The 24,171-nt window shown below is 37.7% G+C and overlaps 1 protein-coding gene across 8 annotated transcripts in view; it reads right to left on the reverse strand.

Annotated features, from left to right (window-relative positions):
• ICA1L (islet cell autoantigen 1 like) overlaps nt 1–24,171 on the reverse strand; it is a 58,676-nt gene that overhangs the window by 33,716 nt on the left and 789 nt on the right. For 4 of the 8 annotated variants that reach the window (XR_003514892.1, XM_027564669.1, XM_027564661.1 and 1 more), the window contains exons 1-3: nt 23,518–24,009; nt 3,604–3,772; nt 684–756 (exon numbers count right to left, since the gene is read on the reverse strand). Coding sequence is in view for 7 of the 8 variants with exons in the window: in XM_027564669.1 (XP_027420470.1) it covers nt 684–756; nt 3,604–3,772; nt 23,518–23,537 (262 nt within the window). In the remaining variant the exon portion in view is untranslated. Of the gene's footprint in view, nt 1–683; nt 757–3,603; nt 3,773–23,104; nt 23,428–23,517; nt 24,010–24,171 lie in introns of those variants that run through there. The other 4 variants (XM_027564685.1, XM_027564653.1, XM_027564640.1 and 1 more) reach the window with 4 other exon arrangements.

The following is a 24,171-nucleotide window of genomic DNA, read 5'->3' on the forward strand; positions in this document are numbered from 1 at the left end:
CCCAGTAAGGCAGGAGGAGAGATTCAAAGATTGAGTTCTAACCAGAAGAGGTGAAGAAGAGAGGAGGTTCCAGCAGTTAGAGGATACTGAGAAGGAACGACCATTAAGAAGAAATCCAGGAATGCTGGTACCTGGAAGCCAAGTGAAGAGAGTACAGTGTCTCAAGGAGGAGGGAAAATCAACTGTGTTAAATAATGTGACAACGACTGAGAACTGGTCCCAGAATTAAGTTCTTCATGACTGTGACAAGAGTGATTTGGTGGAGTGAAGGGGATGAAAACTTGACCGGGTGAGCAGAAGAGAAGGAGAAGGAATAGAGACTGTGTGTACAGATAATTACGTCAAAATTTCCTGTGAAAGGAGCAGAGGAATGAAGGGTAACTGCTAGAGCAAGTAGGGGTGGAGAAAGAGAGCTTTTAAATGATGGAAAAAAATCCACTTAAGACTCTGGGAAGGAAAACTAAACTCAGCAAAATCAATCTGTGTCAGAGGACTTGATGAATTGAGCATGCTGGGGGATTTCAGGGTAGATCACTGTAAATATTCATTTTTGTCATAAGAAACGATTCCAAAATAGTTCAGTAAATTACTATTTTTACATTAAATCTTTCATCTTCAAAAATGCAAATGAATATTTATTTTAAGCAGGAATTGTTGGTGGATAGATATCTATGATTTCATACCATTGAGTCTTAGCTGATATTTCTCAACTATCTTCAGAAGTTCAGTACATGTCTCTTGAATGGAGTGAAAAACCTTTGAAATATAAATTTTATTAGGACAATTTAAAGAACCATAAGCAAATACAAAATATAAAAAAACACTTCAAAAGCAAAACATTTTCTCATAGGTATTGTCTATTTTCCTTGACTGTGATATACTTCAGTTTTGGTTTTATTTCAGATGTAGAAAGCACATTTAGCTTTCTCCCATTAGAGTTGGAAAAAATGATGATAAATACATGGAAACTAATAAAAATTTATGACTGTGGAGTTTGTCCTCCCCTCAGCTCCAAACTATCTAAATAGCAATTTAAAAATGTACATTAAATACTGTCTACCACTGATGAAAAGAGTATAGATAGTTTTAGACAATATTAAGTAACTTAGAGTCTGGCTTTTCTCCAATATTGGTCTAAGAAAAATAGGTCAATGAATTTACCATAAAAATTAAATAATGTTGTTATAACAACAAAAATAAATTACCTTCAGATTATTTTTGTTTAGAATTTTCCATGAATATTAATCCCTTCATTACCACTGCTGCCAATAGCTAACAAAAAAGTAAAATATCTAATAGACTCCCATTTCAAACTTAGTGGCTCAGTCATGTCCAACTCTTTGTGACCCCGTGGACTACAGCCAGGCTCCTCTGTGCATGGATTCTCCAGGCAAGAAAACTGGAATGGGTTGCCATGCCCTCCTCCAGGGGACCTTCCCAACCCAGGGATCGAACTCAGGTCTCTCGCATTGTAGGTGGATTCTTTACTGACTGAGCCACCAGAGAAAGTGAAAGTGAAAGTTGCTCAGTTGTGTCTGACTCTTTGTGACCCCATGGACTATACAGTCCATGGAATTCTCCAGGCCAGAATACTGGAGTAGGTGCCTTTCCCTTCTTCAGGGGATCTTCCCAACCCGGGGATCGAACCCACGTCTCCCCCAATGCAGGTGGATTCTTTACCAGCTAAGCCACCAGGGGAGCCCAAGAATACTGGAGTGGGAAGCCTATCCCTTCTCCAGGGGATCTTCCTGACCCAGGAATCAAACAATGCAGGGGTCTCCTGCATTGTAGGTGGGTTCTTTACTGCCTGAGCCACCAGGGAAGCCCATCTCTATAGCAGTTTTGCTTTTATTTTGATGTTTGATCAGGCCAAAGGAAGACTGATAACAGATACTAAATTCTAAATGCAGGAGTGACTATCAATTTTCCACGTAAGTTTAAGTATGTTTGAATTGCACTTGGTATATGTATTTGTATGTGTGTTAACTCGCTCAGTTGTGTCCAACTCTTTGCAACCCCATGGACTGTAGCCACCAGGCTCCTCTGTCCATGGAATTCTCCAGGCAAGAATACTGGAGTGGGGTTGCCATTTCCTTCCCTAGGGGATCTTCCCAACCCAGGGATCAAACTTGGGTCTCCTGCATCACAGGAAGATTCTTTACCATCTGAGCTACCAGGGAAGCCAGAGCTGCTGTAAGTCCATGTGGAAGATTAGAAAAGAATACAAAAATAATAGTTCCATTAACACTATGGTGAAGCAATTACAGTTGATTTCCCCACCATGGGTCCTTGAAAGATACATATGCTATTGCTTTTCATTTTTACAACAAAAATATTTTTCTGTTTTAGTGAGGTATAAAATTGTAATATATTTAAAGTGTACAACATGATAATCTAAGTACATACTTGATGCATATGTATACTTGAAAATATTTCTCATTCTTAAAAAAGATAATACAATTGTGGGAGAAAGTTCTTGGGTGATTCCAAATAATTCTCTAATGGACAAAAATAACACTGAATATAAAATGGCACCCACAGATTACCTATCAATGTGAAATAAAACACAAAAAATCTACTTCTGTGGGAATATACGAATGGGTAGTGAAGAGTTCCCTTAGTGATAAAACATATTACTTATAATAAAGCCCCTTCATTTTTTTTTCACAATTTGTCACTCAATCCTAAGAAGAATACTTTTTAACACAAATAGTAAAATCTGGTTAAATAGAAATAATTTTTATTTTCATATTTGTTATGGCAGTGATCAGAATTTATTTTTATAGAAAAAATTACTTAGTAAATTAAGACATTTTATTAGACCTATATTTTTTAGACCTATATTTATTTATTAGACCTATAATTATTAGACCTATATTTTTAAGAATCCCAACAAATCATTATATTTTTAAGCATAACAGAGCCTCTGGCTACAAATGTTTGTAAAAGGTTACCTAAATTAGGATATACACATGGAATTGGCAAATCTGCATTAAAAAATTCAGACTTCATTAATATACATGAGACCTTTCTTCTAATTAGCTTGATTACTTAAAAGTATAAGATTACATATAGGTTTAAAGTTGTTTCATGGTAATTATTTCTTTTATTTAAAATAAAAAACAGCCAAAAATACATTATGACATACTTTAAACTCCATCCTTAATAAGAGAAACAAAAACTCCAACTTGTAAAATCCTCACTCACTATTTGATCTCAGTAATCTATAATTATCACTATGTCAGTGAGGTATAGACTTCAGATAAAAGTAGTACAAAATACTAGTGACATGATACATAATGAGTATATGGTCCCATTAGAACATAACTAATTCACTTACATAGCACACAAAGTATTACACTAGTGCCAGAGAAATTATCTAGTTCATGGTCTACCTACTATGGACTCCAGCTCTGCCAATGCACAATTTGCTATGGCTTGCTTAACCAGAAGATCTGATCAACAAATAGATACAACTATTCTATTATCAAATTCTACATGTATCCAGGTCAGCTCTTCAGTGTGAAACTTGTCATAGTCCCCCTAGTAGTCCCAAATAACAACAAGTTATATGCAAAACGCTGAATCCTTATAAGAATTTACCTCAAGTTTAGCATCCAGTTCAGCATCAGATGCCACCACGTGCTCATCCTCCTTCTTTCCGGTTGCTTTGATGAAGACCTGTTTGGTTTTCCAGTATTTCTTCTGCATTCTACTGACTACTGACTGGTTATCTTCTGATCTGTGCTGCCCAAAAAAATCCATGGAGTGACTACAAGAAACAGACTAAAATTAAATTTCTTTAAATATATTTTCAATAATAAGTATCCATTTAGCCAATATTTAGTTGAAAAACTGAAACAGATACTAAATAGAGTATTAATGTTAATAGCTAAACACACTGTTTACTTTGTATGGTCTAAATTTATATTTTAATTATAACTTGCATAAATAACAGGCTGAGAGATTAATGACATAATAATTAGGTAACAAAATGATCAACTGTTATGATTTTCCAATAATGACTGGCAATAATTTTTTGTTCAACCAAGTGTCTACTTGCAGACACTTCTTAGTTTCTAATTTTTGCTTTTGTAAAAATACTGACAAATGAACTTATACACACATCTCTGCATCCTGCTATTATTTCCTCAGGAAAACTTGCTATGGATTAACTGCTATTTCAGAAGAAAACACATTTATTATATATCCTCAGCTATGCAAAGATTCAGATATATATTCTTCTTTAAAAGTCACTTAAAGGAATATTTTAGCATCCAATAAATTAAAAAAATAAAGATCTTAAGTATAAGGGAGACATATTGTAAAAGAAACAGAGGTGAAAACTGTAACCATTTGTAAACTTAAAAATTAATGGTCTAAGTAATTGTTCTTAACAAGGCTAACAGGGCTACATTTAGGAAATGCAAATGTGAAGTGTTCCTTAATGAAATGTGAAAAAAAAAAAAAGAAATAATAATAATAGTTTTAAAAGCCCAAGTGATTCCAATCAATGGTGGGAGGTAGGAACAAAAGGAGGTACTAAAGTGTGTGACTCATTTTGAGGGGAATCAACAGATGACTAATGTATTCTTAATGTTGGGAAAGAAACAGAAGTTTCCTTTCCTTTTATTTTGAAGTAATTACTAATCAAATAAAAATAGGGTGTCTAATTTCTAAATTACTAGGAGCAAAACAAGGCAACAAGAAAAACTAGCAAAAGCAAAAGAAGATTGAAAAAACAGGAGTAAGGCAACATAAACAGTGCAAACAAAGATCACAGAATAAGAACAATTATACTATTTAGTATAATAAATGCAAGTTTCCTCTTAAATAGATTCTTTAATCTCAAATCATAAAAAAAATACTATATCCAACTACATGCTACTCAGGATCCACCTAAAATAAGATGACAGAGACAAGTATTAGTTAAGACATACCAGGTAAATATAGTGCAAACACCATGAAAGCGGGGATGATGGCCACATTAATATCAGACAAAGTAGGTTTACATAAAAGCATTATATGGAACAAGGACAAAAATATAAAGTCCACAGGTGGCCACTCTTCCAGATACTTGCTGGATATTCTCCTTCGTGTATCCTACTGGATTTCTGGACAGAGAGATCAGTCATCATCTAACTGCACAACCTCTCGTGTGCTATGTTGGTAACTTGGCTGGACATGATTTGGGATAGAAAGCAGTATGGAGGGATAATGGACTTGATATAAGCACTACATTGTCTGACACTAGTCTTGAGGGAAAACTAGCAGTTCATTTTTCCCCTTCATTTTCTGCCTGTCTTTAGTTGCTGTTGATGGTTTTCAATTAGTTTTCCCATCCCATCAGTGTGATGGTCAATCCAGTTGTATGACAAACTGCTGGTTTCTTCAACTACACTGATGCTTTGTTCTTGCTATTTAGTTGCTAAGCTGGATCTGACCCTTTGCAACCCACCCCATGGATTGTAGCCTGCCAGGCTCCTCTGTCCATGAGATTTCTGAGGCAAGAATACTGGAGTGGATTGCCATTTTCTTTCCCGGGGATCTTCCCAACCCAGGGATCGAACCTGAGTCTCCTGCGTTGGCAGGCGAATTCTTTACCACTGAGCCAAGAAAGGCAATGCCAAAGAATGCTCAAACTACAGGACAACTGCACTCATCTCACATGCTAGTAAAGTAATGCTCAAAACTCTCCAAGCCAGGCTTCAGCAATACGTGAACCGTGAACTTCCAGATGTTCAAGCTGGTTTTAGGAAAGGCAGAGGAACAAGAGATCAAATTGCCAACATCCACTGGATCATTGAAAAAGCAAGAGAGTTCCAGAAAAACATCTGCTTTACTGACTATGCCAAAGCCTTTGACTGTGTGGTTCACAACAAACTGTGGAAAATTCTGAAAGAGATGGGAATACCAGACCACATGACCAGCCTCTTCAGAAACCTGCATGCAGGTCAGTAAGCAACAGTTAGAACTGGGCATGGAACAACAGACTGGTTCCAAATAGGAAAAGGAGTATGTCAAGGCTGTATATTGTCACCCTGCTTATTTAACTTACATGCAGAGTACATCATGAGAAATGCTGGGCTGGATGAAGCACAAGCTGGAATCAAGACTGCTGAGAGAAATATCAATAACCTCAGATATGCGGATGACACCACCCTTATGGCAGAAAGTGAAGAGGAACTAAAAAGCCTCTTGATGAAAGTGAATGAGGAGAGTGAAGAAGTTGGCTTAAAGCTCAACATTCAGAAAACTAAGATCATGGCATCCGGTTCCATCAGTTCATGGGAAATAGATGGGGAAACAGTGGCTGACTTTATTTTTCTGGGCTCCAAAATCACTGTAGATGGTGACTGCAGCTATGAAATTAAAAGACGCTTACTCCTTGGAAGGAAAGTTATGACCAACCTAGACAGCATATTAAAAAGCAGAGACATTACTTTGTCAACAAAGGTCTGTCTGGTCAAGGCTATGGTTTTTCCAGTGGTCATGTATGAATGTGAGAGTTGGACTAGAAAGAAAGCTGAGTGCCAAAGAATTGATGCTTTTGAACTGTGGTGTTGGAGAAGACTCTTGAGAGACCCTTGGACTGCAAGGAGATCCAACCAGTCCATCCTAATGGAGATCAGTCCTGGGTGTTAATTGCTAGCACTGATTTCAAAGTGGAAACTCCCAATACTTTGGCCACCTAATGCGAAGAGCTGACTCATTTGAAAAGACCCTGATGCTGGGAAAGATTAAGGGCAGGAGGAGAAGGGGACGACAGAGAATGAGATGGTTGGATGGCATCACCGACTCAATGGACATGGGTTTAGATAGACTCCGGGAGTTGGTGATGGACAGGGAGGCCTGGCGTGCTGCAGTTCATGGGATCGCAAAGAGTAGGATGCGACTGAACTGAACTGAACTGAACTGAGCCACTAGGGATGCAGGCTTAGGCAAAATCAGTGAAGAGTACAAGTCTTCACAGTATCAGAAGAGAACCTCTCTTCCCTACCCCAACTCATGTGCTAATATAGCTCAAAAGTATATGCCTGAAAAAAAAAGTGTATGTCTGGCCTGTCTCCATTCCCTTACTAGTTTCTTCATAGGAGACAAAGAGTAACTTATCTGATTGGTGGTGGTTTAGATGCCAAGTCATGTCCGACTCTTGCAACACGATGGACTGCAGCCAGCCAGGCTCCTTTGTCCATGGGATTCTACAAGCAAGAATACTGGAGTGGGTTGCCATTTCCTTCTCCAGAGGATCTTCCCGACTTGATTGGATTTCAGAGTGATCAACTTAGTCCTCCCTTTCCTGTTTGAAATCTATCCTGCCTGCAGAGAGCACACATTCCCTGGCAAAGGGAACACAGTGTCTGGGTGGGTAAATCTGAGAAAGGTGAGATCTGCACATCTGTGGTTTTTTATAGAAATGAAGTGTTAGTTGCTCAGCCAAGTCTGACTCTGCAACCCTGACTGTAGCCCGTCAGGTTCCTCTGTACATGGAATTTTCCAGGTAAGACTACTGGAGTGGGTAGCCATTTCTTTCTCCAGGGGATCTTCCTGACCCAGGGATCAATCCCAAGTCTCCTGCACTACAGATTCTTTACCATCTGAGCTACCAGGGAAGCTGTTTTTGACAGAGGGCACTGCTAAATCTGCTTGCCACTGGGGGCCTGAGTTAGATTAACACAATGAAAACCACAAACAGGCACATCCTAGATAAACTGCTTAAATCCAAAGAGAAAAACTATCTTGAAGCAGAGAAAAATGGTGTATTACGTAAAGGGGGACAAATACATAAATGAGATGCAAGTTCTCAAGGAAAACAACAAAGCCCAGACTGTAATGGAAGGATAAATTTAAGGTGTTGAAAGAAAGAAAGAAAAACTATCAACTCATAACTCTCTATTGAAACTGTCCTTTAAAAATGAAATCAAAATAATAAAGACATTATCAGATAAAGAACTGAGACAATTCATGGCTGGGGACTTTTAGAAATGCTAAAAAATTCTAAAGGGAAATTACAGTAGTAATTTGGATCTACAGTAAAGAGATGACTGGAATTGATAAATGTCTGAATAAACATAAGACTTGTCTTTTTCCTTAATTTCTTCAAAAGTTTTATAGTTTAACACACACGGACAACAGTAAAATGGTAGCTCAGTCACCATTCTGTCATTTTTTGTCATTTATATGTCTTCCCTACCACCTTACTCCATAATCGTTTTCATCATCATCACCATTATATGATTCCTTTTGGTAATACTTCCATACATTGAAATGTACAATTTTTAGCTATATACTTTTGACAAAAAGATATTATGTTACAGAACATTTCCAGCACCCCAGAAATTTCCCTTGTATCCTTTTCCAGTGAATGCCTAACCTATCGCAAGTGATGTTTTGCTTTTTGCACCTTTAGTTTTCCTTTCCTACTTTGTTCTTTCTTATCACTGAACAGTAGTCCATTGTATCCATATTAACAGTATGTTTTAACTTTCAACTTGGAATTAATTGTAAATAAATCTGCTATGAACATGCCTAAACAAGTCTTTTCATGGACAAATGTTTCACTTTGATAAAACCTATAAATGGGTTTTTCTGTCAAAGGATTGGTGTACATTTTATAAAAAACTGTCATTTTACATTCCCATTAGCAATGTGTGAGAGTTACAATTGTTCCACAATCTCAGTAACACTTAATGTTGGCAGACTTCTTAGTTTTATCTGTTCTAGTTGTGTATTGGTATTTCCTTATGGCTTTAATGCATCTTTTTCTGATGACTGACGGTAGTGAACACTTTTTCAGGTGCCAATTGGCCTTCTGTAAATGCTCCACTGTTTTAAGTCTTTTACCCATGTTTAAATTGGGTAGTCTTTTTTTTTTTTTTTTACTATTGAGATGTAGAATTCTAAGATTTAGATTGGGATGGCACTGAATCTACAGATCAATTTGTGAAGGATTGGCATCTTAATAATTTTTGAGTCTTTCAACTCATGAATATAGCATTTATCTCCATTTATTTAGGTCTTCTTTGATTTCTCTCAGCAGTGTTCTGAAGTTATTTTAGTATAAGTTTATTGCTTTTAATTTATTCCTAAGTATTTTTGGTCTTTAGATGCTTTTATAAATAGCACATCTCCTAGTCTCAGCAAAGCTCTTTCTATCTGTATATTTTACTTTACTAAACTCCACATTTTTATTTCCTGATGTTCTCATCATTACATGAAATTGTGGGATCTTTGAGGGGACCCCAAAAAATGGTATAACTTTTCCCTGAATTATTCTAAACTAGTTAAACAAATAATATAGTATAGCATCTGGAGGCCAAAATATATATATATATATTTTTTTTTTTTTACAAATAATAGCAAAGTTTGTGAATATAGTTTAGTGTGAGGTAACTGGTCCTCCTAACTGAGCATCAAGACTAAACAAATTTACCAACCAGTCAGGTAATTCGGTTTATGGAAGGCTTCCCCATATGGGAAGTGGAAGAAGATTTCTTTTATCCTATACTTTCCTTCTTTCCTCTTATATAGGACAATACTTTAAAAGTTCATTTAGTGAATCCTGTGGGGAGAAATTCTCTGTTTTGGTACCTGTGAAACTCTATTTTGCCTTCATTCATAAATGACAGTTTAATTGTTTATAAAAAATATAAGGCTGGCAACAACTTTCCTTTATTTTCTTTTTTAAAGCTATCATTATCGATCCATGCAAGACTCATTCTTTTGTTTCTTCATTTACTTGTACATTCCTTTTTAACCCCTTCCTCATATCTATCTCCCCTCACAATCATTCTAATGTGTTTGATGTGTGCCTTTTTATTTGAATGCGTTCTTAGAAAATGTTATATACATATGCTAATCTCCACAAATGATAATGTGCTGTAGATTTCATTTCTGATTTTTCAGGGTTTTTTTCACTCAGTACTTTAAGTGCTATGTATGTTGCTATGTATCCATCTCTTTTGCTGTTTCCATTATATTAACATTTCTTGCTGCTGCTGCTGCTGCTAAGATGCTTCAGTCGTGTCCGACTCTGTGCGACCCCACAGACGGCAGCCCACCAGGCTCCCCCATCCCTGGGATTCTCCAGGCAAGAACACTGGAATGGGTTGCCATTTCCCTCTCCAATGCATGAAAGTGAAAAGTGAAAGTGAAGTCGCTCAGTCATGTCTGACTCTTAGCGACCCCATGGACTGCAGCCTACTGGGCTCCTCCGTCTATGAGATTTTCCAGGCAAGAGTACTGGAGTGGGGTACCACTGCCTTCTCCATAACATTTCTTAGTGTTCCTTAACTCTTTGAAGACAGAATCCCTACACCTTAGTTCATCTATTGTAGTCAATGGGTCTGGGCTCTACTGCCCCTCCTTTTTCTCTTTGAATATTTGAAAAAGTGTTTTAATCTGTGATGTCCTGAGGTTGTCTAAGATGCATTTATGTAGATTTTTTTTTCATTATGGAGGTTCATATTTTAATCTTTCGCTCTAGAAAGTTTTAAGCTGTACTCCCTTCAAATATTCCTTTTCAGCCATAATTTCTTCTTTTTATCTGAATCTTCTATTGGGTGTTATTCTTGATATGTCCTATGTTTTGGATAAAAATAGTTCATTTTTATATGTTTTTCTGTCCTATATTTTGGACAAGTTCTTTAGTACAACCTTCCAGTTTATAAACCTTCCAGTTTAAAAATTCTCTTTTCATTTCTGTCCAGGCTAGAGTTCATTCCACCTACTGAGGTTTTTTTTTTTTTTTTTTCAATCCAGTGACTTTTTCTTTTTTAATGTTCAAGATTTCTAATTGGCTCTTTTTAATATTCTAATGAGAGCCAATTAGAAATCATGGACATTAAAAAAGAAAAAGTCACTGGATTAAAAAAAAAACAAACAACCTCAGTAGGTGGAATGAACTCTAGCCTGGACAGAATTGAATTTTTAATTGGTTCTTTTTTTTAATATTCTAATTCATTGGAAAAGACTCTGACGCTAGGAGGGATTGGGGGCAGGAGGAGAAGGGGCCGACAGAGGATGAGATGGCTGGATGGCATCACCGACTCGAGGGACATGAGTTTGAGTGATCTATAGGAGTTGGTGATGGACAGGGAGGCCTGGTGTCCTGCGATTTATGGGGCTGCAAAGAGTCGGACACGACTGAGTGACTAAACTGAACTGAATATTCTAATTTTGTATCCTTTTTAATAACATCATTCCATAATTTTTCTCTTTAGCACTCTAAATATATAGAACTCTTAGACTTTTTACCTGGAGTAAATTCATGTTCCAAATATTGACTGAATTCCAAATATTGGCTGAATTCTACAAGCTTATTGTGAGTATATAATCTTTACTTTTTTCTTTCTTCCTCTCTGGTTAATCATCCTTATCTAGTGATTATAATCCTTAGTTGTCTCCACTTAACTTTCAGGGTTTCTACTTCCACAGTGTCTTCTACTGATATTTTAGGGCCCCTGATACAGTGCTATCTGAAATACCTTTGGTGTATTCAGGTTACTTAAGGACCACTGCAGGTGAAACACTTAATTCCTACCAAGCTGCAGAAACTGAATCCCCAGAAACAAGGACCTCATTGTGTATTAGGAGCTCAGTGCATGTGTTTCCGTCCACTCACCGCTTTGTCCTTCTGTTCTGTTTCTAGTCCATGTTTATCTTATAATCTAGCCAAGATAAATTTCCTGGGTTTGTTTTATTTTTTATAATTACTATGAGTTTGATGCAAAACTTACTATGCCATCTAAACTAGGAATCTCCTTTATTTTTCTTTTTCTGGCTTCACCACAGGGCATTCAGGATCTTGCCTGATCAGGAATCAAACCTGTGCCTCATGCAGTGGACACACAAGAGTCCTAACCACTGGACTGCCAGGAAGTCTATAATCTCCTTTATTTCCAGAAAGTGTACAGTATTTTTTACTTGAACACAGTCACCTTGTTGACAACTTTATTCATTTTTGCACTATATAATATTTACATCTGTATTTGCAGCTATCTCCTGGATATGGAATACAAATATTAGAATAAAACAAATCAGTATTCTCTTTAGAGGTAGTTCTGTACTCACCTTACTTATTTCATTACTGTGTAATCACTAAGAAACAAGCAAAACAGACTGATGGTAATATGCAAACTGAAGCTCTGAAATCCTCTGGAGAAAAATAATCTGTGAAGACTTAACTAAATATAACATCACTGTTTGATGCAATTAAGGAAATACATTAGCCAAGTTTGCTGTTTAATATTAATGTAGTATTCTTGATTACTCTGGCTCTGAAGCCATGAATTTTCTTACAAACACAATCAGCATTTCCTGAAAGATTCAGAGTTTGCTAGTAAATTCAACTTGAGTGAAGGCAAAACTGACAGAAAACACTCCAAAATGTCAACAAAGGTTTTCTCTGCAGTGGGATAACAGATGACAGTTTTCTGCAGTTTCCAAGTTTGCTACAATTAACATGTACAACTAGCTATTGTATCACTCTTATGAAAAACATTTACTTGATTATCAAGGCTTTTGCTTTTGTTTTTTTTTTAAATTTACTACTGTATATTGTCACCCTGCTTATTTAACTTATATGCAGAGTACATCATGTGAAATGCTGGGCTGAACGAAGTACAAGCTGGAATTAAGATTGCTGGGAGAAATATTAATAACCTCAGATATGCAGATGACACCACCCTTATGGCAGAAAGCAAAGAGAAACTAAACAGCCTCTTGATGAAAGTAAAGAGGAGAGTGAAAAAGTTGGCTTTAAAACTCAATATTCAGAAAACTAAGATCACGACATCTGGTCCCATCACTTCATGGCAAATATATGAGGAAACAATGGAAACAGTGACAGACTTTATTTTCCTGGGCTCCGAAATCACTGCAGATGGTGACTGCAGCCATGAAATTAACAGATGATTGCTCCTTGGAAGAAAAGCTATGACCAATCTAGACAGCATATTAAAAAGCAGAGATATTACTTTGCCAACAAAGGTCCATCTAGTCAAAGCAATGGTCTTTCCAGTAGTCATGTATGGATATGAGAGTTGAATTATAAAGAAAGCTGAGTGCTGAAGAACTGATGCTTTTGGACTGTGGGGTTGGAGAAGACTCTTGAGAGTCTCTTGGACTGCAAGGAAATCCAATCAGTCCATCCTAAAGGAAATAAGTCCTGAATACTCATTGGAAGGACTGATTCTAAAGCTGAAACTCCAATAATTTGGCCACCTGATGCGAAGAGCTGACTCATTGGAAAAGATCCTGATGCTGGGAAAGATTGAAGGTGGGAGGAGTAGGGGGTGACAGAAGATGAGATGGTTGGATGGTATCACCGACTCTATGGACATGAGTTTGAGTAAGCTCTGGGAATTGGTGATGGACAGAGGGAGGCCTGGCATGCTGCAGTCATGGGGTCGCAAAGAGTCTGACATGACTGAGTGACTGAACTGAGGAAGTGATTACTATTTAACACCAGCAGCCTTTATCCAAAGTAAGAGCCATTCATTTATTGTTATATATTAAGTACTTATACTTTTATGTAGCAATTTTACTTATCTGAAATGCGTCAGAACTAGTTTAACTCCATAAAAATATCTGAGAAGTCAGAGAATTCCCTGGCTGCCTAGTGGTTAGGGCTCAGTGCTTTCACTACTTTTGCTGGGTTCAGTCCCTGGATGGGGAACTAAGATCCCATAAGCTGTGTGGCATGGCCAAATAAAAAGTCAGAGGAGTTAAAATAGTTATTACAAAGACTATCACATACACATTATTTTTAAGGGAGCTCCTATTCCTCTCTCCTGCCAACAACCTCACACTGTCACTATTTGCAGGTAACATGATATTATTCATAGAAAATCCTAAATATACCATGAGAAAACTATTAATGAATTTGGTAAAATTGAAGGATACAAAATTAATATGCAGAAATCTGTTGTATTTCCATATGCTAATAATGAACTATCTGAAGGAGAAATTAAGAACAATCCCACTTACAGTCATGTCAAAAAGAATAAAATACAGAGAAATAAATCTAAGGAGGTAAAAATCCTGTACTAAGAAAACTGTAGAATGATGATGAAAATAACTGAAGACTACCCAAAAAGTTGGAAAGATAAACTGTGCTCATGGACCAGAAGAATTAATACTATTAAAAAGATCATACTACTCAAGGAAATCTACAGAGTCAATGCAATCCTAACAAAATACCAATGGCATTTGTCACAGAACTAGAACAAATAATTCTAAATCTGTATGGAAACACAAAAGACTCTGAATAGCCAAAACAGTCTTGAGAAAGAACAAAGTTGGAGGGATCATGCTGCTTGATTTCAAACTATACGACAAAGCTAAAGTCATCAAAGCAGTATGGTATTGCCACTAAAACAGATACATAGATCAATGAAACAAAACAGAGAGCTCAGAAATGAACCCACACCTACACTGGTAATTAATCTATGACAAAGGAGGCAAGAATATACAGTGGGGAAAAGAGAGCCTCTTCAATAAACGGCTTTGGGAAAACTGGACAGCTATGTGCAAAAAAATCAAACTGGACTACTTTCCCAATGATAAAAAAAAATTTTAAATGGATTAAAGACTTAAATACAAGACCCCAAACCATAAAACTTCTAGAAGAAAGCATAGGCAGTATGTGCTTTGAAATTGATCTCAGTAATATTTTTTGACTAAGTTTTAAAGACACTTGTTAGTTCACAGTAACATAAACACTTACTTGGTTTAATAAAATTATAATACAGCTATACTGGGGAAGAACAAAAGGGGATTGTGGTGGTGAAGGAGAGCTAGTCCTCATCTGCCATATAGAAAGTAAGTAGATAATGTTTTAAATTAATAAATCAAAATGTAGCATATAAACATGTGATTTAGAAAAGGTAAGGTAAGTCACTTCAGTCGTGTCCGACTCTGTGCGAGCCCATAGACGGCAGCCCACCAGGCTCCCCCATCCCTGGGATTCTCCAGGCAAGAACACTGGAGTGGGGTGCCATTTCCTTCTCCAATGCATGAAAGTGAAAAGTGAAAGGGAAGTCGCTCAGTCGTGTCTGACTCTTAGCGACCCCATGGACCACAGCCTACCAGGCTCCTCCGTCCATGGGATTTTCCAGGCAAGAGTACTGGAGTGGGGTGCCATTGCCTTCTCTGGTGATTTAGAAAATACCAGCAAAAACACAGAGGTGAAGGTATGAGACACTGGAGATTGGAACTGGAGCAGGAATGGGAGAACTGCTTTTATACATTATAATCCTTTTAACACTTGACTTTTAAACATTATGGACATGTACAACTTTAACAAAATAATAATTATGAAAAAATAAGCCTGAATGTGAATTTTACTAATTAAAACAGAATGGCACTGATACTAGAACCATAAAACAGTGGAAACAAATGAAAAGAAATACACAAAGAGATTTAAAAAAAAATAAAAAGAATGTAGTATATGGTCTATATGTTAATTTCCTAGGGCTGCTGTAACAAATTACCACAAACTTGATGGCTTAAAACAACAGAAATTTGCCATCTCAGTTCTAGAGGCCAGAAATCTGGAACTAAGGTCTTAGCAACCCTGTACTTACTGTGCGACTCTAGGGAAGAACACTGTCTTCCCTCTTCCACCTTCTGGTGGCTGCTGGTAGCCCATGGCCAATAGCAACGTAACTCCAACCTGCCTCTATCTTCACATCACCTTCTCCTCTCTGTATGTGTTTAATCTCCCTCTGTCTCTCTAAAAATTGAGGACACTTATGATGGTTCTCAGGACCCTCCCAGGCAATCCAGAATAATCTCAAGATCCTTCACACAATCTAATCCTAACCACATCTGTAAAAATTTTACCATATAAGGTAATATATACACAGAGTCCAGGAATTAGGACTTTTTATCTTTGGGGATCACATTTAGCTCACTACAGTGAATGTAGCATTTCAAATCACTAGGAAAGTGATATATTATTCAATAAATATTGTTAGGATAATTAACTGTCTATTTGGAGAAAAAAAGTGTTTTATTCTCAGTCAGTGTAAGGATGGTTCAAAATTTAAATGTTAAAATATTGTAACAGTGACATGTGAAAATATAGATGAATGTCTGGGGCCAGAAAACTTAGGTGGAACCAGGCACAGAAATCATGTAAGATATTGTAAAAAAAAAAAAATCCTAATTCATATAACAAAATGGGCCATAAGTAAATCTGGAAAAGAAATAACTGGGTAAAGTGAGATATAAAGAAGAAAAAGTATTTTTAAATTAGAGAATTCATAACTCAATAGTGAAAAGATAAACTAATTTAAGAATAAGGGTGAAACAAGAATAGGCAATTCACAAAAGGATTTCAAAAGCCCAATGTTTTGTGTAACATTACACAAAAATGTTATTTAATCACGTTTGTAACTAAAGCACAAATGAAAGAAAAATATGATTATCCTATTGGATGAGCAATGATTTAAAAGATGAGCGAATGAGCACATGTCTGTATCATTCCTTTCCCTGGAGAGACTACTTTCTTCCAACCAGTAGGTTGTCTTCTCATTTCGTTTGTTTCCTTTGCCATACAAAGCGTTTAAATCTAATTAGGTCCCACCTGTTTATTCCTGCTTTTATTTTCTTTACCTTAAAATTAGGCAGAAGGAGATTTCCCTGGGGTCCAGTGGCTAAGACTCTGCACTACCAATGCAGGTCACCCAGGTTCCATCCCTGGTCAGGGAACTAGATCGTACATGCTGCAACTGAGAGTTCTCCTGTCACAACAACAGATCTCTCAGGCCATAACAAAGATTGACAATCCCATGTGCCACAACTAAGACCCAGCACAGCCAAGAAAAGAAATAAATTTTGTTTTAAAAAGGCAGAAAACCTGAATAGACATTTTTTCAAAGAAGACATACAGATGACCAACAGGCTAATGAAAAGATACTCAACACGGTTAAACATCAGGGAAATGCAAATTAAAATTCCACAATATCACCTCACACCTATCAGAAAAGTTTCCATAAAAAAAAGAATACATACAAAGAGTACTGGGGAAGATGTGGAGAACAAGAACCCTTGTACATTGTTGGTAAGAAGATAAACTGGTATAGTCATTGTCGAAAACAGTATGGCAGTTTCTCAAAAACACTAAAAATAGAACTACCTTATGACCCAGCAATTTCACTCCTGGGTGTATATATCAGAAAAAAATAACACTAATTTGAAAAGAGACATGTATCCCAATGTTCGTAGCACCACTGTTCACAGTTGCCAAGATATGGAAGCAACTTAAGTGTCCAGGGCGTCCCTGAAGGCTCAGAAGGTAAATAATCTGCCTGCAATGTCGGAGACCCGGGTTCAATCCCTGGAGAAGGGAATGGCAACCCACTCCAGTATTCTTGGCTGGAGAATTCCATGGACAGAGGAACCTGGCAGGCTACAGTTCATGGGGTCAGAAAGAGTTGGACATGACTGAGCAACTAACACTTCTACTTCCACTTACTAAATGTCCATCAATAGACAAATGGATAAATAAGATATGGTATATATACATACAATGGAATAATATTCAACCATAATAAAGAATGAACTTTGTCATTGGCAACAATATGGATGGACTTGGAGGTTATTTTGCTAAGCGAAATAAGTCAGAGAAATACAAATACTGTATGGTATCACCTATAACTGGAATTTAAAATACAACAAAAAGGAAACAGACTCAGATATAGAGAAAAAAAACTAGTGGTTACCAGTGAAGACAGGGAAGAGGGGAGGGGGAAATAGAGGTAGGAGATTAAGATGTACAAACTACTATGCATAAAATAAACTGCAAGGGTATATTGTACATCACAGGGAATATAGCCAATGTTTTAAAATAACTATAAGTGGTGTATAACTTTAAAAAATTATTGTACACTTGCAACATATAATACTCTACATGAACTATATCTCAATTACAAATAAAATTTAAAAATCCCTCTATTCATTAAATCAGGTTCCCAATGAGAAAAAAATTACCACATTTCATAGCACCGATCATTCAGTGCTTACAAATCCCTTACGATTATACAATAGAAGTGACAAATAGATTCAAGGGATTAGGTCTGATAGACAGACTGCCTGAAGAACTATGGATGGAAGTTCATGACATTGTACAGGAGGTGGTAATCAAGACCATCTCCAAGAAAAAAAGAAATGAAGAAAGGCAAAATTGTTGTCTGAAGAGGCCTTACAAATAGCTGAAAAGAAGAGAAGTGAAAGGTAAAGGAGAAAAGGAAAGATATAGCCATCTGAATGCAGAGTTCCAAAGAATAGCAAGGAGAGAGAAGAAAGCCTTCCTCAGCGATCAGTGCAAAGAAATAGAGAAAAACAATAGAATGGTAAGGACTAGAGATCGCTTCAAGAAAATTAGAACTACCAAGGGAACATATCATACAAAGATGGGCAAAATAAAGGACAGAAATGGTATGGACCTAACAGAAGCAGAAGATATTAAGAAGAAGTGGCAAGAATACACAGAAGAACTATACAGAAAAGATCTTAATGACCCAGATAACCATGATGGTGTGATCATTCACCTAGAGCCAGACATCCTGGAGTGTGAAGTTAAGTTGGCCTTACAAAGCATAAAGAGGTGATGGAATTCCAGCTGAGCTATTTCAAATCCTAAAAGATGATGCTGTGAAAGTGCTGCACTCAATATGCCAGCAAATTTGGAAAACTCAGCAGTGGCCACAGGACTGGAAAAGGTCAGTTTTCATTCCAATCTCAAAGAAAGGCAATGCCAAAGAATGTTCAAACTACTGCACAATTACACCCATCTCACACTAGCAAAATAATGCTCAAAATTCTCCACGCTAAGCTTCAGCAGTACGTGAACCAAGAACTTCCAGAGGTTCAAGCTGGATTTAGAAAAGGCAGAGGAACCAGAGATCAAATTGCTAACATCCATTGGATAATAGAAGAGCAAGAGAATTCCAGAAAAACATCTACTTCTGCTTTATTGACTATGACAAAGCCTCTGACTGGGTGGATCACAAAAAAGTGTAGAAAATTGTTTAAGCGATGGTTATACCAGACCACCTGACCTGCCTCCTGAGAAACCTGTTTGCAGGTCAAGAAGCCAACAGTTGGTACAGGACTTGGAACAATGGACTGGTTCCAAACTGGGAAAGGAGTATGTCAAGTCTGTATATTGTCACCCTGCTTATTTAACTTCTATGCAGAGTACATCATGTGAAATGCTGGGCTGGATGAACCACAAGCTGAATCAAGACTGCTGGGAGATATATCAATAACCTCAGATATGCAGATGATACCACCATTATGGAAGAAAGTGAAGAGGAACTAAACAGCCTCTTGATGAAAGTTAAAGAGGAGAGTGAAAAAGCTGACTTAAAACTCAACATTCAACAAACAAAGATCATGGCATCCGGTCCCATCATTTCATGGCAAATAGATGAGGATACAATGGAAATAGTGACAGACTTTATTAATTTTCTTGGACTCCAAAATCACTGCAGATGGTGACTGCAGCCATGAAATTAAAAGACGCTTGCTCCTTGGAAGAAAAGCTATGACCAACCTAGACAACATATTAAAAAGCAGAGACATTATTTTGCCAACAAAGGTCCATACAGTCAAAGCTATGACTTTTCCAGTAGTCATGTATGGATGTGAGAGTTGGACGATAAAGAAAGCTGAGTGCAGAATTGATGCTTTTGCACTGTGGTGTTGAGAGTCCCTAGGACTGCAAGGAGATCAAACCGGTCAATCCTAAAGGAAACCAGTCCTGAATATTCATTGGAAGGACTGGTGCTAAAGCTGAAGCTTCAATAGTTTGGCCACCTGATGTGAAGAACTGACTCACTGAAAAGATCCTGATGCTGGGTAAGACTGAAGGGAGGAGAAGGGAACAGAGGATGAGATGGTTGGGTGGCATCACCAACTTGATGAGTTTGAGCAAGCTCCAGGAGTTGGAGATGGACAGGGAAGCCTGGTGCGCTGCAGTCCATGGGGTCGCAAAGAGGCAGACATGATTGAGCGACTGAACTGAACTGATAGCACTGAAGCCAATGAATAAATGTCAGATACAATGAAGTCTGCATTAGATTTAAAGAGGATGTCCAAATCTGACTAGCATCTCCTCTAATCTGAAGCAGATTCGATTTTGGCAAATTGAGTAGGTTCTGAAGAACAATTCCAATGATTAATCACTAATTTGAAGACATGAATTCTTGTGCAAGCACAGCCAGACTTAAGGAGACAGTTTACTTGGCCTGTCTTCCTCTACTATCGTATGCTTGCAAAGACGACTACTGAAGAAGAGATCATTGTGTTTATGGTGGGAAATGTTTCTTTTAAGCTCTTCTGGTTTCTATGAAGGGCAATTTTCTATAAATATTCCCAGCTTCTTGCCCTTTTTCTCCTACAGTGAGAAACCTGACTGGTGAATTAACCACTGGTCCATATTTCTTGACTGAGTAGAGCTAATCTATCAAGCCAGAGAATTAGTGAATTAGGTCTTTTTTTAAACCTCTAATCCACCACTTGCAACCTAATCAGAATGAGGTAAAAGTCTTAGGCAAGTGTGTCTATTATGAAGACCCAAACTTTCCCTTGAGCGGGCTATTTCAGGTATGGACTAGGTGACAGAAATATTAAAAGACCATTGATATGATACACATCCTCTAACAGTTCTCTCAATATTAAAGTTTATCTCCATCTTCCTAGGTCTTGACCACATCTGAATTGGTTTCAATCTTAAGGGATAACAAAAAGGTGAGAGGTATTATGTACTGGGCTCCCTATACCCTACAATGGCCAGGGTGTTTTTAGTTCTGCCTGCCAAGAGGCAAGGCATGGCTGCAGAGAAACAGAACGAGCTGGTAGTGAACCTTGCACAGCAGACAAAAGCACCCTAGAATAACCACAGATTTATCAGTATTCACCTGCCTCTGGAATCAGTGACTACACATGCTAAGGGAAACCGCTTAAAGAGAACATATAAAAACTGTCCCCAAGAAGCCAATTAAAGAAGAGATCACAATAAGGTACCTATTCACCTATGCAGCCTCTGAAACTGTTATTCCAAGGTACAGGGATATATAATAAACTACTTCCACTACTCTTGGGCAAAAAACAGGCCAGAACAGAACTGTTCTTTACAACAATAACATGCAAAATAAATAACATGAAAAAGTAGCACTACAGCAAAAGAAAGTGAAACTGAAGTCACTCAGTTGTGTCCAACTCTTTGTGATCCCATGGACTGCAGCCTACCAGGCTCCTCTGTCCAGGGAAGGGTACTAGAGCGGGTTGCCATTTCCTTCTCCACGGGATCTTCCCAATCCAGGGATCGAAATCGGGTTTCCTGATTTCTGTCTGCAGGCAGACACTTTACCCTCTGAGCCACCAGAGAAGCCACAAGAAAAGGAGGGATCATAACACAAGAAAGGGGAAAAATACATACATCTGAAAAATTGCTTCATTGAACAGGTTTAAAGAAACACTGGTCTGCCTGAAGATAAATGGACCAAAACTCCATAAAAGAGATTATTTCAGTAAGGGCTAAAGGAAGCTAAATATATAAAGAAAAATACGAAAAAAAAAAAAACCCCAGAGAATTCAAAACTACGTTAGAAACAATTCCAAGTAGAATAGATACTTCAGAAAACTAAGTTAATAATACTGATGACAAACCTGGGAAGATCATTCAGAATGAAGATTGTAAGATAAAGGTGGTTTGATTTAAACAAAGTGGTTAGACAGAACAAACGATGTATAGGTTTGGAATATAAACAATTGAGATCTAATCTAAGTAATATTCTTGGACAGAGAAAGAGATATATGGAAAAGCCAAAATATTCAAGAATATAAAGCTGAAAACTGAAGGGGTTCATCGTGTTCCAGGAAAAATCAATACAGAATGATCAAGAATAGGATATACTGTGGAATGTTGCTGAATTTTAAGGGTAAAGAAAGAATGCTACTAGGATCTAGACGAAAAAAGAGGACCACCTACAAGTTAAATTATTTATCCTGACCTCAGGCATCTCCTCAGCCACATTAGATTATGGATACAAGTGAGACTGTCCAGTGCTGAGGGTAAAAGAACATGACATGGAATTTTCTACATAACTGTAATACAACTGTAATGGATATATAACATTTCATTTGTATGGATGTACTATAATCTACTTGACTGGTCTATTATTGACAGATATTTAGACTGCTTCTAGAATTTTATTATTTCAAACCATGCTGAAATTAATAAACATATATGTATTATTTAAAATACATGTAAGTGTACTATAAAATTAATTCCTGGACAGATAAGGGCTGAATCAAGAGTTTACGCATTAAAAAACTTTAAACCTAAAGTGATATTTGCAAATGAATCAACAAGGGGAAAAAAATCATCATCATAATAACACAATAAAGAATTACATAGAAAGCAAATATTGGATGCGAGCAGAAGTTTGAAAAGTCTGACTTCAGAAAAAAGGAAACACATAACAGATGAAAGAAAAACACAATGGAAAAGGGGAATAAGGATATTATATAACAAAAGCCAGTTCACATGAGGAAATCTTTCCAGTCACAGACATACTGAAAAGTCTTTCACACACCCCATCTGTTGTTAAAAATTTAAAGGAGGCACAATGAGTACTGAGAAAGGTAAACAACAAAGGAAAAGGAAAAATTTTTAATAAAGCATGTACTACCACACAATGAAATATTTGACAGTTTGACAGTACAGTAGAACAAAACAATACTGCTTTATATCTGATATTTAATATTTTGTCCCAGTTCAGTCATTGGTATAAATTTTATTGCTTTATAATAAATATTTCTAAAAAAAAATATGGCTTCCTAGTTTTTCCACCAGTCTTAATGTTTGCAGTTTTTACACTTCGGACTGGCTGATCTCTGAGCAACCACCTAACCCTAACATTAATTACTGTTAATTAGAACAATGTCTTGCACATAACTGTTTCAACGTCAAGATGTACAATAATTTTGCACTATTAAATACATAATTTCAAAGCATACTGGATATGTCAGGCAAAGACGAATACAAAAGCGACTAGAAAGTTTAGTCATATAAAAAATATATACATACCACTGGATGATGTTTATTTGGCCAGTAAATTATTAGTATAATTAACTCCTACTAAAGGATGAGGGCACCTGTGGCTACTGCATAAATATTGATGTGAAGATCATTAAAGGAATATCACCTTACAGTGCGTTAACTGAGTCAGAACCAAATCAATACATACTTAAAAAAAACCCCAAATCATGGTTAAACGTTATCTTCCCAATAAGCTATTCCACAGTGATCCATAGTTTATGATAGCTTTTATGCTCCGGGCATCAAGATAATCTATTACTTGAAAAATAACCCCACCCCCTCTACCGGCAAATCCACAGCATCGCGGGTTAATTGCCAGGATGGATTTTTTTTTTCCCCTCCCTTCTCCATCTTTCTCAGAGCATCAGGTATTTAACTGCTGACAGCACTTGGGCACTGACCAGGTGATCCGAGTTTCCATGACCGCCTAGGATCGGTCCGTGACGCTGGAATAAAGGCCTCGGGCTGCAGGATTTGTGCGCCGGGACTCTCGGCAGGTCCTGCCGGCCGCACTTCGTCTTAAACCGCGCCTTTACTTAGGTTGTGTTTTTACCCATTGCTAGCCATTTAATTTCTAAAGAAGACATTCCCATTACAAAATAACGACAGTAAAATAACAAGATAAAAAGGAGGTCAGGAGGAAAGCACCTAAAGGCCCGGGAGCATCTGCTTCTAGTGGAAGTGACCTCCACCTTCGAGAGAAATCACTCAAGCCTCAGGCCCCGGCGCTCCTTCGCTCCCCGTGGGGAGCGTGGGCGGGACTCCCTCAGTCCCGAGGGGACGCAGGCAAGCCTAAAACCACTGCCAGCCCGATCTGCCCAGAGTAAGCCCGGAGGACCTCGGCCAGGACCTCGTCCGGGAGGGAGGCCACAGGGGCCAGGGTCCCCAAGGGAACCGGGAAGGCCGGCGAGGCCCCGAGAGACCGCGTGCGCGCGTGGCGGGCGCCTCCCGCTGGCGCAGCCACCCAGGGGCGTCGCCATGGGAACCAAGGGTTTGGCCTCCGGGCCCCAGTCGGCCGGGAAGGGCACGGCCCTTCCGCCACCACGCAGGATGGG

The sequence above is a fragment of the Bos indicus x Bos taurus genome, chromosome 2 (assembly GCF_003369695.1).
Source record: "Bos indicus x Bos taurus breed Angus x Brahman F1 hybrid chromosome 2, Bos_hybrid_MaternalHap_v2.0, whole genome shotgun sequence".
NCBI classification, from domain to species: domain Eukaryota; kingdom Metazoa; phylum Chordata; class Mammalia; order Artiodactyla; family Bovidae; genus Bos; species Bos indicus x Bos taurus.